The sequence below is a fragment of the Helianthus annuus genome, chromosome 12 (assembly GCF_002127325.2).
Source record: "Helianthus annuus cultivar XRQ/B chromosome 12, HanXRQr2.0-SUNRISE, whole genome shotgun sequence".
In the NCBI taxonomy this organism is placed as follows: Eukaryota; Viridiplantae; Streptophyta; class Magnoliopsida; order Asterales; family Asteraceae; genus Helianthus; species Helianthus annuus.
In genome coordinates this window covers 146,570,381-146,586,081 of record NC_035444.2, presented here as the reverse complement: position 1 = coordinate 146,586,081, position 15,701 = coordinate 146,570,381, and the positions used below count along the sequence as shown (strand labels likewise).

Genomic DNA, 15,701 nt, shown 5'->3' with positions numbered 1-15,701 from the left:
CGTTTCAGTGTAAATTTATTCGAAACTGAGCCTGGTCAAATGTGATATATTTTTACATTATCAAGACAATTAGGGCATGTTTGGCTAAGCTTTTTGAAACAACTTATTGACTTATTGACTTTTTGAAAAGTTATAAGCTCCAAAATGATGTTTGGCAACCAGGTTGTATGTGAGTGGAAAAGTGACTTTTCCAAAAAGTCACTCCATACTGACTTTTCCAAAAAGTCAATAAGTCAATAAATTGTTTTCAAAAAGCTTAGCCAAACATGCCCTTAGAAACGGGGTGTTGTTAAAAATACAATTTTTTCCTTTATTTTTACTAAACACACTCCCCCTCAAGTTTCACGTTAACACAATTCATTTTTCATCAAACTTTTTATCTTTTTAATTTTATTATAAAAAAGTTTTTTTTAATTTACTCTTTAAAGAAATGTTTTTAATTTTTCTAACCGTTTTTTAGTTTTTTTAAATAAGGTTTATTCTTATTTTGAAAAATATATTTTTTTTAAAGTTGTTTTTTTTTTTATTTTTGATACAAGTTTTTTTTTAAATAATGTTTAAAAACATTTGTAACATCTGAATCTATATCTACAAAACATCGATAACGATATTGCAATTCATTTTTATGGTTTACGATTTCGATAAACCGATATTGTACCAAGCCTTCTAGATTTCTATAATAGTCGGTAATATATTTTAAAGGATATTTTTTAATGTATGCATTTGAAGTTGAATTTTTAGTATCCCTTCTTTTGGGTCAATTGCATATTGTAACGTTTCGTATTTTGTACTTTCTAGATTTAGAAACTTGTATTCGTTTTCATTTCCAATCTTGTAATCTGAGACTTCGATCATAATGGAAATTCATACTTATATCAATCAAACTTATGTTATATACAATCAATCGTCGAATACGTGGTTCATACAAAACCGAGACTTGTTATACATTCAAACTATCAATCATACACGCACGATACGTAACACATGCATACATACACTTCCGATACTCGAAAATATATAAAAACATAAACTATTAGCATAAAATAACAAATACATTCAAGTTCAGGGACTAAAGTGTACAAAAACCAAACTCCGATTGGAAATAGGACACGCCACATCGCGCGGGCATCAAGCTTTCTTCGCCGCGTGACGCGTGCATACCTAATCTGCATAAAGTTGTTTTAGCCAACCACATTTCCCACTTTTCTCACCTCCCTTCTTCCCCAATCACCTTCAAACCTCATTAAAACTCAAACCCTAATCAACCAGTATATAACCAAGCCTTCCACACCTCCATTTCACTTTACCCACACTATAATCACTCTCAAAACACTCATAAACTACTGAAATTGCAAGTGGAAGGCAGATTATACACAGATTCAAAAGTGAGCTTTCAAGTCACTTTTCCTTTCTCTTCTTCATCAATTCTTGCTTCAACTCACTTGGAACACCTCTAGGATTGTGTACACAAGTTTACCTTGGTATACTAAGATGGAACATCACCATTTTGAGGTCTAAAGTGAGTTTTCATTTCTGTTTTGTTAAATTTTAACTTGTTACTAACTTTTCAACATCTTTCTTGGATGAACATGAACTTAACCTCGTTCCCAACTAACTTGCATGGTGAGGGACTTGAGTTGAGGTTTCATTTCATAGAGTTTGAGGTGCAAATACCTCTAAACCAACCAACCTAAGTCACTAAAACAACTTCCAAGTCGCAAAGTGAATACGACTACACCAAGTCTCCAAACATTGTCCATGATTGGAACACACTCTTCTAGTCAAGTCACTTGGTTGTTTAAGTGATTTAGAGGATTAGTATCTAAGTGGTTTCCAAGAATCAAAGTGAGCCAACCCTACCTCATCTCCAACATTGTTCATGTCGGGTATGCACACATCCGGGTTGTTCTCATTTGGCCACTTAGCAAACTTAGTTAGTTGTACATTTAGCCTTATTCATGACCAATCCAAATCATCAACTAAGTTGATGATTTTGTGCTTTGGCGAATCATATAATGAGGTTTAATGGATGGAAATCATCCTACCTCCTTGCTTGACATACTTGATAATACTTGACCACGAGACATAATATATATGTATATATCTATAAAATAATTCTAATAACCGAACCCTAAACACTAACCAATTCATGGATTGATGTTAAGGGTTAAGGTTATATTATCTTAGACTAAAAGATCTCGTGCATGGACTTCCAATAGGTGAACTTGCGCATATGAAAAACACTTAATCAAAGTATCCGAATCCGAACTATCAGAAAATTCGGATATATGAAATTTCAAATATCCAATTTCGAATATCCGAAATATCTGAAATTTTTTAACTTTATTTTTGGATATCCGAAAATATCTGAAAAATACCTGAAATATCCAAAAATTATCTGAAAATATAATCGAATATCCAAAAAAATTTATTCGGATATCCGAAATATTCGGTTTAAAATAAATAAAAATAAAAATAAAAATAAATAATCGGATATTCAATTCATTATCCGATTAGATATTCGAAATTATACACATTTGGATAGTGAAATTAGGTATCTGAAAATTTCGGATATCCGAATTTTTGGATATCCAGTTTTGAACACCCCTAACAAAGGGGTACATTTAGCCAACCCCTTAGAAAAACATTCAGAGTAAAATACTTTTTAAGTCCTTGTGTTTTAGTGGTTTTAACCACTTGAGTCCAAAATCAAAAGGTTTAACTCCATGAGTACCCAAATTCTCATTTTCTAACATTTTGAGTCCAAATTTGTAACTTCATCAACCAAATATGTTAACTTTTATATAAAAAAAACTAAAATACCCATGTTTCTATCTCTCTCTCTCTATGGTCGCTTGAACCACCTGCCCGGTCATGGCTCATTTCAGAAGCCCAACAACACCTACAACTGTAACCTTGTAACGCCTCGCTTTTGTGGCTTTCCTTATTTAGAAACTTTATTTGTACTTTCCATCTATGGAAACTTGTATTCTCTTTGTATTCGTCTTTCATTTCAATCATTGTAATCTGAGACTTGAACCATAATGAAAACACGATTTTCTTATACTTGTGATATTCATAATACGTAAATACTTGTTAAACATTCAACATACAAACATACTTGATACACTTATACGCAAATTCATACTCATTTATACTTGCAAAGTTCACTTATACACTCATTTATTTATACATTACACTTATACAATTAACTTACACGTTTAAAACGCTTAGAGCCGACCAAATACGCAAACTTGAATTTCGAACAAAAGGGAAAGGTCCCTCTCTGTAACGCCCCAAAAATGTTAGCAAGAAAATAAATATACAAAGTAAATAAAGAATGAAACTTGGTTAATGAAACATGACCAAATGGTATCTAATTAGGTGATAAAGTCTAACTTAAAACATATTATCAAAGTAGGAGGACTAAAGTGCAAATATTAAACAAATAGGGGTTTAATTAGTGAAGGAAAAGAAAAACACCATATCTGGTGTTGGGATCGATCGAACAAGGGCAGGGAGAGGGTGAATAACCCTAAACTCAAGAAAACAAGAATTGAAGCTAAAATCTCAAGGGAAATTCGATGCATGAGCCCTCCTTTGCGAAAATCTAACCCTAAGTATTGAAGTGGTAAGTCTAATTTGCTGAATTTGTGAATTATTGAAAAAGGGGTAAAACCCAATCACGATTCCTTGTGTAAATTGTGATGAATCTGAGTTAAAACTTGCTTTTAGAACAAGAATCATGCTTGAATTTAGGATTGTATGAAAAATGTAGTGAAAACCCACTTTGTAAAGATTATGTTACTAGTAGGAGGTTCATAAGGAATATGATCATGTTTTAGTTGATATGTGAAATTGTTGTGATGCTTGAATGCTAGATAAACTGAATTTAGAATGGGAATTATGTGAATTTAGAGGAAGGTGATTTTGTGTGGTGATAAGCTAGTAAGAACATGCTTAATAGACTTGTACCTTGAATCTTGAATGTGATGCCTACCAAGTGTTTGATGAAATGCATAAAAGATGAGTGTATACGAAAATAGTAGAAAGAATTGATAAACTAAGTGAAAGAATGAATGTTCTAATGTAGGCGTGAAAGAAGAAGGTACAAGCACTAAGCAAGCGGAAGGAGCACAAGATCGAGGTATGCTTCGTGTCATACGAGTCTTTATTATATTTCCTATTTATATAAAAATTTCGTTGTAAAAGTTATCCTTGTATAACGAGTTTGACAATGTAGTAAGTAAACGACAAATCCCTTGTGGATTTGGGTATGTTAATGAAAATAGTGTTGAGTTATGCTAAACCCAATTTCACGGGTTGAATGTGTATGCTTAGCTCTCTACGAGAGTGTTTATGCTAAACCCAATTTCACGGGTTGAATGTGTATGCTTAGCTCTCTACGAGAGTGTTTATGCTAAACCCAATTTCACGGGTCGAATGCGTATGCTTAGCTCTCTACAAGAGTGTTTATGCTAAACCCAATTACACGGGTCGAATGCGTATGTCAAACTCTCTACGAGAGTGGTTATGCTTAGCCCAATTATTGGGTTGTTGTATGCTTAAGAGTAAGAATGTTTTATGTGGATAAAGCTAAAACGAAAGGTTATGATTTTCTATGGAAATAACTAACTTATTAAATTGTGAATGTTAATGTAGGTAAAGCACCTCTATAGGCGATTTGGAATTATGGGACGAGCACATGTTCAAGCCTTATAATACCAAGCGCTTCCGCAACTTATATGCATACTTTTGGGTCCATGTTTTGTTACTTTGTTAAACTTTGTTGAAATGTTTTAGACTTAAAAATTCATTACTTTTGTTGGAATGGTTTTATGTAAACGTTGAATGTTATGTCAAAACAGGGGGTATGTCCGTTTTACGAACGGGTCATGCCCAATTTTTGTAAAAATTTCTATTAAGTGTCAAAGTTGCATTTCGATGTTCCGAAAAATCTTGTTTATGTAGTTAATCTATTATTTTCGAAAAGCGGTCCTTACAAGTTGGTATCAGAGCCATGGTTTGAGGGATTCGAGCTTTTAACGCGATGCTTGAACTCAAACCAATGGCTCGTTCGAAAGTGTGCTCGCTCCCGGATCGCCAATGAGGTAATAATGTATGATTTCGATAAATGCTAGTATATGTTATGAGTTTAAGATGTAAGGTTAAGTTAAATATGTGAAGTAACAATTATGGGCATCAAAACAAGTAATTCCGGAACCCGGGCAGCTGGTACGGACCTGGAAATGGGTTAAAACACAAAAAAATAAAGTTGCAGCGAAATGATCAAGGGAAGGCCGTCGCCGACGCCCTGTAGGTCCGTCGCCGACGCCTTATTTTGGCCGACGGCCTAAGTTCCTGTCTACGGACCTTTTTACCCGACGCCCATTTTTAAGAGCCGTCGCCGACGGGCTACCCTGCCGTCGCCGACGGCTAGCGTGGGATTGGTTCGCTGATTTGCCTTGTTTTACCCATTCTAAGTTCCCGTATCGATTGAAAGCCTACTAAATTGTGATGAAAAGTCCATGTGGGACTTCATAAGTATGGGGAACCATAAATAGAAATTATGAAGTGATGAACTCGAAATAATCGGAGGTGACGAGTCGAATAATATGAACGAATAGTAAAAATTAAAAAGGCAAGTAAAATTCAACTAAGGGAAGGTGAATGAAATAAACTTGGAGTAATGAACTATGACGTAATGAAAGCTTGTTAGTTGTGTTAAATGTAAATGTGATGTTGTGTAGATGGCCGATGCAAGAAATATCAATGATGATAATGATGATAACAATGATGCGGTTAGACAAGAAGCATTCGAGAACAGAGTTACAGAAGTAGCGGAAGGGGTTATACAAGCCAATCTTCCACGGTTGGCTCAAGAAGTAGAAAGCCGAGTTCTAGGGGTTGTGGATGCTATGATGACTAATAAGTTCGAAGAGTTGAAGGAATTAATCGAAGGATCCAAGAGTAAAGGTAAGGAACGAAGGTGCACTTACAAGGATTTTATGGCATGCCATCCGATGACGTATGACGGTAAAATTGACCCAGTCGAATGTCAAAGATGGGTCTCGAATATAGAGGCGGTGTTTATACGAAGCCGGTGCGATAAGGAGGACCAAGTGATGTTCGCTACCGGTTTACTAACCCATCAAGCGAAAGATTGGTGGGATGCGCACAGCAAGGAAATAGGCGAAGATAGGCTGCAAGCTATGACTTGGCAAGAGTTCAAGGGGCCCTTCATGAGATATCATTGTCCTCAGTCGGCGATCGACAAGATTCAGGAGGATTTCTTACGCCTCCGGCAGAAAAACGAATCAGTGAATGAAATAGCAAACAATTTTATGGATAAGATGAAGTTCTGTGGAGAATTGGTAACAACCGAGAGGATGAAGATAAGTCGCTTCTATGGCGTGTTAAAAGCAGAAGTTAGAGAGTTCATCACTCCCTCAAAATGTGAAACTCTTGAAGAGCTCATTGATTTAGCGCGGGATAGAGAGATCGAAATTAAAAGGCAAGAGGAGCGAGGTGAAAAGAGGCCGAGTGAAAAAGGGGCAAGTTTTAGTCCATCCAAAAAGGGGAAGTTTCAGGATCAAGGAAGAAAGGGTAAGTCGAAAGGTGGGATTACGCCATGCAAGACGTGTGGAAAGCTCCATACCGGAGAGTGTTTGCTAGGTAAGAAGGGGTGCTTTAAATGCGGTAAGGAGGGGCATTCGTCCTATCAATGCCCGGACAACCCAAAGACTTGTTTCAACTGTTTCGAAAAAGGGCATATCAAGTCGGAATGTCCAAAGCTTCAACAAGGGTCAAAGAAAGAAGATAAGAAGCAAGAGGGTTCTAGGGCAAAGGGGAGAATGTATCAGATCACGTCTGAAGAAGCCAAGTCCCAACCAAATGTGGTTTCAGGTATTTTTCTAATAAATTCTACACCGGTTTACGTTTTGTTTGACACCGGAGCTACCATGTCGTTTATCTCTAGTGAACTTGTTCAACGTCCATCCTTTAAGATTGAACGAATGTCGATGCCCTTAGAAGTAGAGATAGCAGATAGCAAAAGTTTCTTGTTGCACGAAATATGTAAAAATTGTAAATTAACCATTGAGGATGAGGAGTTTGCTATTGATCTTATTCCCATGATCTTGGGGGAGTTCAAAGTAATAGTGGGTATGGATTGGATGTCTCAAAACCACGCGGAGATAAATTGTGAAACCAAAACCATACATCTCCGAGCCCCAAGTGGAAGACGATTAAATGTACAAGGCGAAAGAAAGATAGAAGCGAAGCTATGTACTCTCGTTCAAGCCACTAAGTACGTGCTCAATGGGAGTAGAGCATACTTAGCTTACGTAGTAAATACTCAACAAAGCTCCCCAAAGCTTGAAGATGTTGAAGTTGTGAACGAATTTCCGGATGTATTCCCGGAGGAATTGCCGGGACTCCCTCCCGAGCGAGAAGTGGAGTTCAATATCGAATTGAATCCGGATGCGAAACCAGTCGCGAAGGCTCCCTATAGATTAGCTCCCACGGAAATGCGGGAATTAATGACACAAATACAAGACCTCCTAGACAAAGGCTTTATACGCCCAAGTGTGTCGCCTTGGGGAGCGCCCGTCTTATTTGTTAAGAAGAAAGACGGGTCGATGCGCATGTGCATCGACTATAGGGAGTTAAATAAGCTAACCATAAAGAACCGCTACCCTTTACCTAGAATTGACGACCTTTTCGATCAGTTACAAGGGGCGAGTTGGTTCTCCAAGATAGATCTGCGATCGGGGTACCATCAGGTTAGAGTACGAGGAGAAGACATTCCAAAGACCGCATTTAGAACCCGTTACGGACATTATGAATTTTTAGTTATGTCCTTCGGGTTAACAAATGCGCCGGCGGCATTTATGGACCTTATGAACCGTGTATGCCGACCCATGTTGGATAGATCGGTAATTGTATTCATAGATGACATTTTGGTTTATTCACGAAGCAAAGACGAACATGCTGTACATTTGCGTGAAGTACTTGAAACTCTCCGTAAGGAGAAGCTCTACGCAAAATTTCCAAAGTGTGCCTTTTGGCTTAGGGAGGTACAGTTTCTGGGGCATGTGATAAATGCGGAGGGTGTTATGGTTGATCCTTCAAAGATCGATGCTGTAATGAAGTGGGTTCCTCCGAAAAATCCAACAGAGATAAGAAGTTTTCTGGGTCTTGCTGGATACTACCGAAGGTTCATACAAGATTTTTCCAAGATAGCCTTACCCTTAACAAAATTGACAAGAAAGAAAGAGAAGTTTGTATGGGAAAAAGAACAGGAGGAGGCTTTTCGAATGTTGAAAGAAAAACTATCAAGTCCTCCGATCCTAACGTTACCAGACGGAACCGAAGACCTGGTGGTCTATTCAGACGCTTCACACCAGGGATTGGGCTGTGTTCTAATGCAAAGAGGGAGAGTTATCGCTTATGCTTCGCGACAATTGAAGCCTCATGAGGTGAATTACCCCACACACGACTTGGAATTAGCGGCGGTAGTGTTTGCATTAAAGATTTGGAGGCATTATCTATATGGGGCAAAATGCACCATTTACTCGGACCACAAAAGCCTTAAATATTTCTTTGAACAAAGAGACCTAAATATGAGGCAGCGGAGGTGGCTGGAACTTATCAAAGATTATGATTGTGATATCCTCTACCATCCGGGGAAGGCAAATGTAGTAGCCGACGCATTAAGCCGTAAAGAGTATCCACCTCCCGTAAGAGTGAAATCCATGAAGATGATAGTTACGCCACGATTACGCGAGGCGATACGCGAATCCCAGATAAAGTCGCTCGGAGCGGAAGACCTGAAGAGGGAACGACTAAAAGGTGTGATCGATAATCTAGAAGAAAATTCGACCGGGCTTAAGACGCGGTTCGGCCGAATTTGGATTCCGCGATTCTGCGAAGTCAAAGCTGCCTTGCTCGACGAGGCACATAAGTCTCGATATTCGGTCCATCCCGGGGCTACAAAGATGTATCGAGACTTGAAAACCAACTATTGGTGGCCGGGTATGAAGCGTGACATAGTTAAATACGTCGCGAAATGCTTAACATGCTCCCAAGTCAAAGTAGAACATCAAAAGCCATATGGGAAATTACAACCTCTGGAGATACCAGTATGGAAGTGGGAGGAGCTAACGATGGATTTGATAACCAAACTTCCTAAAACAAAGAAAGGGCACGATACAATATGGGTAATCGTAGACCGACTTACAAAAAGCGCTCACTTTTTACCCATCAAAGAAACTTACTCTTCCGAGAAAATGGCAGAAATTTATATGAACGAGATCATATCCCGTCATGGAGTGCCCGTGTCGATTGTCTCGGATCGGGACACTAGATTTACTTCTCGCTACTGGCGGAAGTTTCACGAGAGTGTGGGTACGAAGTTGCACTTAAGTACCGCCTACCACCCTCAAACTGACGGCCAGTCAGAAAGAACCATTCAAACGCTCGTTGATATGTTGAGGGCGTGTTGTAACACCTCGAAAAATTTCGTCCAATAATGTCTTGACACGTGTCATAAGGTTCCGTTATGTGAAAACATACTTTAGAGGGACTAAAAGTGACAAACAGTGAAAACTATGGAACGTAAGGGTCCAAAGTGTCAACAATGGATAAATAGGCTCTATGATAACCCTACATAATGTTTATAACCTTAAACGGATGGTTCATGGATCATACGACGCGGAAATTGCACAAAAGTGAAGTATTGTAAACTATAGGGGCCAAAAGTGTCAACATGTTTAATTTATACCTCTGAGTGAACTTTTGGCAGACCCGAAGCTTTGTATAGCTAAAATATACTCACTAGAATATGTGGTAAAAATTTCATGAAGTTTCGTCAACGTATGAGAAAGTTATGGCCAAAACCGTACTTAAGGGACTAAAAGCGTCAACGTCGAATTTCAGGGCTTTTCGGTTGAGCGCAAAGTTATCCGAGGGCATTACCATGTTGGTAAAAGTCCTAAGGTTCTTAGAAACCAAGTTTGGGGGTTTACGGGCCGAGAAAAGTAGCCGAAACATCGCCTACAAGCTCAGGGACCATTTCTGCCAAAGTTTAAAAGTTTTTGGCTGATCAGGAAGGTCAGGCGACCCGCCTGGGAAAGGCCAAGCGGGCCGCGTGGGTTGCCCAGCGACAGGAACTTCGAAAATGGTTAGTTTGGGTCCGATTTTGGGTGGTAAACAGCTCAATTGCACCTCCAATTACTCCAATCAAAGGCCTTGCATGGCTACTACAACAGTAAACCTAAAGAATTCAGCTTTAAATTCAAATTGATCTCATTTTTGATCATTTACAATTGAAGAACAAGTGCTCTCAACATTCAAGAACTTCAAGGCAGCTTTCTGGAGGAAATCTGATCATCAAGGCCGACTTCTAGTGTTCACTAAACCTCTATAAGACTCTTGTAAGCTTTCAATTCGTTCTATAATCCGTTTTTGCTTTGATTATTAGTAAAAGTCAAACTGGGTGTTCATAACCTTTGACTTTCCGATTAAACGGATTTCTTTCAGTCATTTCTCGAATTGAAACTTGTTATAGATTGGTATTTATGTGGGAAACAAACCCTCTAAAGGGCACTATCTGAATCCCACTACATGCATGCTAAATGTCGAGTCAAACCTATTTCTAAAAAGTCAACAGAAGCGATTTTTGTGAAAAAATGACATGATTAATGATATAGATGACATGCAACCTGATTGATCATTAAAAATAACTTGTAATACATATAAGAATGTGTTTTACAATGATCAACTCGACAATCTTTAGTATAGATACGAACCGGAACCGAAAGTCTTGTGAAACGGCTATTTCGTAGACTATCGATTCGGATTCGTACATGCATGTTTGAGATCTGTATTGGAGAGTATTTTTGACCATTTCTATTTTTGTAAAACTCTCTGGAATTTTGTTGCTTGAGTCTATACTTAGCCGATTCATTTGCATATTTCCGATTATGCTTAAAAGTTGACTATTTTGCCCTTTTTAATATAAAACGTGATTTTTGGAAAAGTGAAAGAGTAGAAATCTTTATTTCTAATATATAAACTTGCACCGAAAATTTTGGATCAGTTGGTGGTCCAGATTTTGAGTTATGGCCATTAGCGTAAAACTATATTATAAATTTACATAAACGGTCCTTTTCGCGTAGAACCCGTTTCTGGCCACGTTTTGATACGAAACTCTTTACCAACAGAAGTAATATAATGTTCTGGGAATTTTGATGATTTTTAATTAATTTTTGGCTGAACGGATCCTAGATCGCCTAGTCATTTCGGCTTATGTCGGTTTTGACCGTTTTAGCCATAAAATGAGTTTTACACATCCTTTTGACCCGAAACCTTTTTCTACTGATTTTATATGATGAATAAATTATTTTAAGTATTCTGGAAATATAAAAATCTCAGATTTAATTTGAAAACCCGAAGACGCCCTTAAATCGCATTTTTAGCATTTTAAGCGCATAGTAAGCGTTATACTCATTTTAAACATATAAGACTTATACCTACTGATGTAATTTGCATGTTTTCATATAATAACAGTAAGTATAAGTATATGAACTCAGATTTCCAGTTTTGGCGTTTTTAGCCTTGTGAAATTACTAAAATACCCCTACGGTGCATAGTTTGATTCTAAATGATAAATTTGATATATGGGTCATACCCTACTGATATAATATGTTATATTAAGTATATTTACTGTATGAACCAGACCCGAAACTCAGATTTCTAATTTTACTCTTTTATTATCTTTTAAATGACCAAAATGCCCTTCTAAGGCATAAATTGAGTTTAAAATTATTCCGGGCAATATAGAACATAACTTACTGATATTATATCATATTTAAAGCATATTATATCAGGGAACTTGCATTTGAATCATTTGTCTACCCGTATCGCCCTTTTCGCGTTCGGTTCGGTTTACGTAACTAGTTTGTGTAAATTGACCGAAACGGGTCAAACGTTATCATTTTTGTCTCAAAATCCAGAATGTATTTTGTATACCCATATTATACAAGTATTCAAACTTGTCGGGTCTAAATAACGTTCTATCCGGTCTTCGCTTATTCGTGCGCTTGAACCGTATATTTCCTTAAAACTAACCGGTCTAAGCTTATGCTTAATTAAAGACCCGTTAGTATTCTAATTGGTTATTTATACCATCGTTCCAGACTAGAGCCTTCCGGTAAATTGTACCTACGCTTACTTAAGTGAATACGGCTGAGTTATTATAATTCTTGCTATTTAAGACAGGAGCTAGCTCAGGTAAATACTCTTAACTTATTTTCCCTATTACGGGCTTGGGATACGGTAATATAAATACCGCATGGTCAGGTATGGGATTCGAAGACCAATGTGTCGGGAAATTCAAATAACCTGTTTTAATTCGTATTGCTTGACTGAAACATTGGGGGTTAATGCGACCGTGTCCTGGATATCCTTGACTCATTAATTGCAAATGGCCACGACCTAAGCACGGGGTGTAGGCATACACCTGACAGATGCTTTATGCTTATTATTTGATTATACCCAATATGGGATTCCCAATAAGGGAATAGTGGTGTGTCGGTTAATCTTGAACCGGCATAGGACCGGGCCCCGTATGTAGAGCAAGTTATGTAAAACTGATAACATGAGATATAGTTTGTCCCAAGTATAAAAGATTAATATTGCCTTGTGCATTTTAATCAAGTGTCAAAATAGTTTTGTGCCTTGTGCGCCTAAACCAATTTTCATAAACTCTTTTCAAATGAGTCAGTTGAGTGTATTTACCAGTGAAAACTGACGTATTTTCCAAAGTCTAAGTGACAGGTACAAGTACGTAATAGGCTGGAAGCTGCTCAGGGCGTTAGTAAGGAATCTTGCAAGTTCTAGGCGTCTAAAGTCTGTTGAACATTTATCTTATTTTATTTGATCCGCCTGTGGATCTGTTTCAACTACTTGTAATATTAAATATTACGTTTTTGTAAAGTTGAAATGAATCTATTTCTGCTTCCGCTGTGCATTTATATATTGTGTTGTTTGACTATGATGTTATCAACTACGTCACGTTACCCCCACCGGGCCCACCGGTGACACGTGGAAATCGGGGTGTGACACGTGTGCCTTAGATTTTGGGGGAAATTGGGACGACCAATTGCCACTGGTCGAATTTTCTTATAATAACAGTTACCATAGTGGTATTCAAATGGCACCTTACGAACTATTATACGGGAGAAAATGTAGGACTCCCGTATGTTGGGGCGAAGTGGGACAAAGGGAGCTTGCACCAAGTGATTTAATAGCAGTAACGAATGAAAAGATCGAAATGGTTAGAACAAGGTTAAAAGCAGCTCAAGATCGGCAAAAAGCTTATGCAGACAAGAGGAGGCGTCCTATCGAGTTTCAAGTTGGAGATTTTGTCTTGCTAAAGGTGTCCCCATGGAAGGGTATAATCCGTTTTCGCAAACGGGGAAAGTTAGGTCCTCGTTACATCGGGCCGTTTAAAATCTTAGCTCGGGTTGGAAGGGTTGCGTATCAACTAGAATTACCGCCTGCTTTAGACGGGATTCACCCTACCTTCCACGTGTCACAATTGAGAAAGTGCCTTGCGGATGAGACATCACTAGTACCTCTTGATGATATTGAGTTGGACGAAGGGTTAAATTATGTCGAAAGGCCCATAGCCATTAAGGATTTCAAGGTGAAGAATCTCCGCAACAAAGCTGTTAGACAAGTGTTGGTACAATGGCAGCACCGGAAGGGTTCGGATCTTACGTGGGAAGCAGAAGACGAGATGAGGAGGCACTATCCTTTTCTTTTCGGTATGTCAATATTTAAATTATGATCAGGTTTCGGGGACGAAACCTCCTTTAAGGGGGGTAGACTTGTAACGCCCCAAAAATGTTAGCAAGAAAATAAATATACAAAGTAAATAAAGAATGAAACTTGGTTAATGAAACATGACCAAATGGTAACTAATTAGGTGATAAAGTCTAACTTAAAACATATTATCAAAGTAGGAGGACTAAAGTGCAAATATTAAACAAATAGGGGTTTAATTAGTGAAGGAAAAGAAAAACACCATATCTGGTGTTGGGATCGATCGAACAAGGGCAGGGAGAGGGTGAATAACCCTAAACTCAAGAAAACAAGAATTGAAGCTAAAATCTCAAGGGAAATTCGATGCATGAGCCCTCCTTTGCGAAAATCTAACCCTAAGTATTGAAGTGGTAAGTCTAATTTGCTGAATTTGTGAATTATTGAAAAAGGGGTAAAACCCAATCACGATTCCTTGTGTAAATTGTGATGAATCTGAGTTAAAACTTGCTTTTAGAACAAGAATCATGCTTGAATTTAGGATTGTATGAAAAATGTAGTGAAAACCCACTTTGTAAAGATTATGTTACTAGTAGGAGGTTCATAAGGAATATGATCATGTTTTAGTTGATATGTGAAATTGTTGTGATGCTTGAATGCTAGATAAACTGAATTTAGAATGGGAATTATGTGAATTTAGAGGAAGGTGATTTTGTGTGGTGATAAGCTAGTAAGAACATGCTTAATAGACTTGTACCTTGAATCTTGAATGTGATGCCTACCAAGTGTTTGATGAAATGCATAAAAGATGAGTGTATACGAAAATAGTAGAAAGAATTGATAAACTAAGTGAAAGAATGAATGTTCTAATGTAGGCGTGAAAGAAGAAGGTACAAGCACTAAGCAAGCGGAAGGAGCACAAGATCGAGGTATGCTTCGTGTCATACGAGTCTTTATTATATTTCCTATTTATATAAAAATTTCGTTGTAAAAGTTATCCTTGTATAACGAGTTTGACAATGTAGTAAGTAAACGACAAATCCCTTGTGGATTTGGGTATGTTAATGAAAATAGTGTTGAGTTATGCTAAACCCAATTTCACGGGTTGAATGTGTATGCTTAGCTCTCTACGAGAGTGTTTATGCTAAACCCAATTTCACGGGTTGAATGTGTATGCTTAGCTCTCTACGAGAGTGTTTATGCTAAACCCAATTTCACGGGTCGAATGCGTATGCTTAGCTCTCTACGAGAGTGTTTATGCTAAACCCAATTACACGGGTCGAATGCGTATGTCAAACTCTCTACGAGAGTGGTTATGCTTAGCCCAATTATTGGGTTGTTGTATGCTTAAGAGTAAGAATGTTTTATGTGGATAAAGCTAAAACGAAAGGTTATGATTTTCTATGGAAATAACTAACTTATTAAATTGTGAATGTTAATGTAGGTAAAGCACCTCTATAGGCGATTTGGAGTTATGGGACGAGCACATGTTCAAGCCTTATAATACCAAGCGCTTCCGCAACTTATATGCATACTTTTGGGTCCATGTTTTGTTACTTTGTTAAACTTTGTTGAAATGTTTTAGACTTAAAAATTCATTACTTTTGTTGGAATGGTTTTATGTAAACGTTGAATGTTATGTCAAAACAGGGGGTATGTCCGTTTTACGAACGGGTCATGCCCAATTTTTGTAAAAATTTCTATTAAGTGTCAAAGTTGCATTTCGATGTTCCGAAAAATCTTGTTTATGTAGTTAATCTATTATTTTCGAAAAGCGGTCCTTACACTCTCGCACGAGAGGACCCTCTCATCCTAAATCCTCATTCGCCCGTAATCACCAGTCGTCCCAAACTTCACTTTCAGCCTATAAATAC

The 15,701-nt window shown here is 37.7% G+C and overlaps 1 protein-coding gene and 1 long non-coding RNA gene across 2 annotated transcripts; both read left to right on the top strand.

The window, feature by feature from the left end:
• Positions 1 to 3,391: 3,391 nt before the first annotated feature.
• LOC110880951 lies at positions 3,392 to 4,943 on the top strand. Its single transcript, XR_002559520.2, has 3 exons — positions 3,392 to 3,631; positions 4,094 to 4,147; positions 4,663 to 4,943. It is a non-coding gene; the product is annotated as an uncharacterized LOC110880951 (long non-coding RNA).
• An 807-nt stretch (positions 4,944 to 5,750) lies between these two features.
• Positions 5,751 to 15,552, top strand: LOC110880777. Its single transcript, XM_022129231.1, has 3 exons — positions 5,751 to 6,906; positions 14,703 to 14,756; positions 15,272 to 15,552. The coding sequence occupies exons 1-3, from the start codon at positions 5,751 to 5,753 to the stop codon at positions 15,286 to 15,288; spliced, it is 1,227 nt and encodes a 408-aa protein (XP_021984923.1). The 3' UTR covers positions 15,289 to 15,552.
• Positions 15,553 to 15,701: the final 149 nt, after the last annotated feature.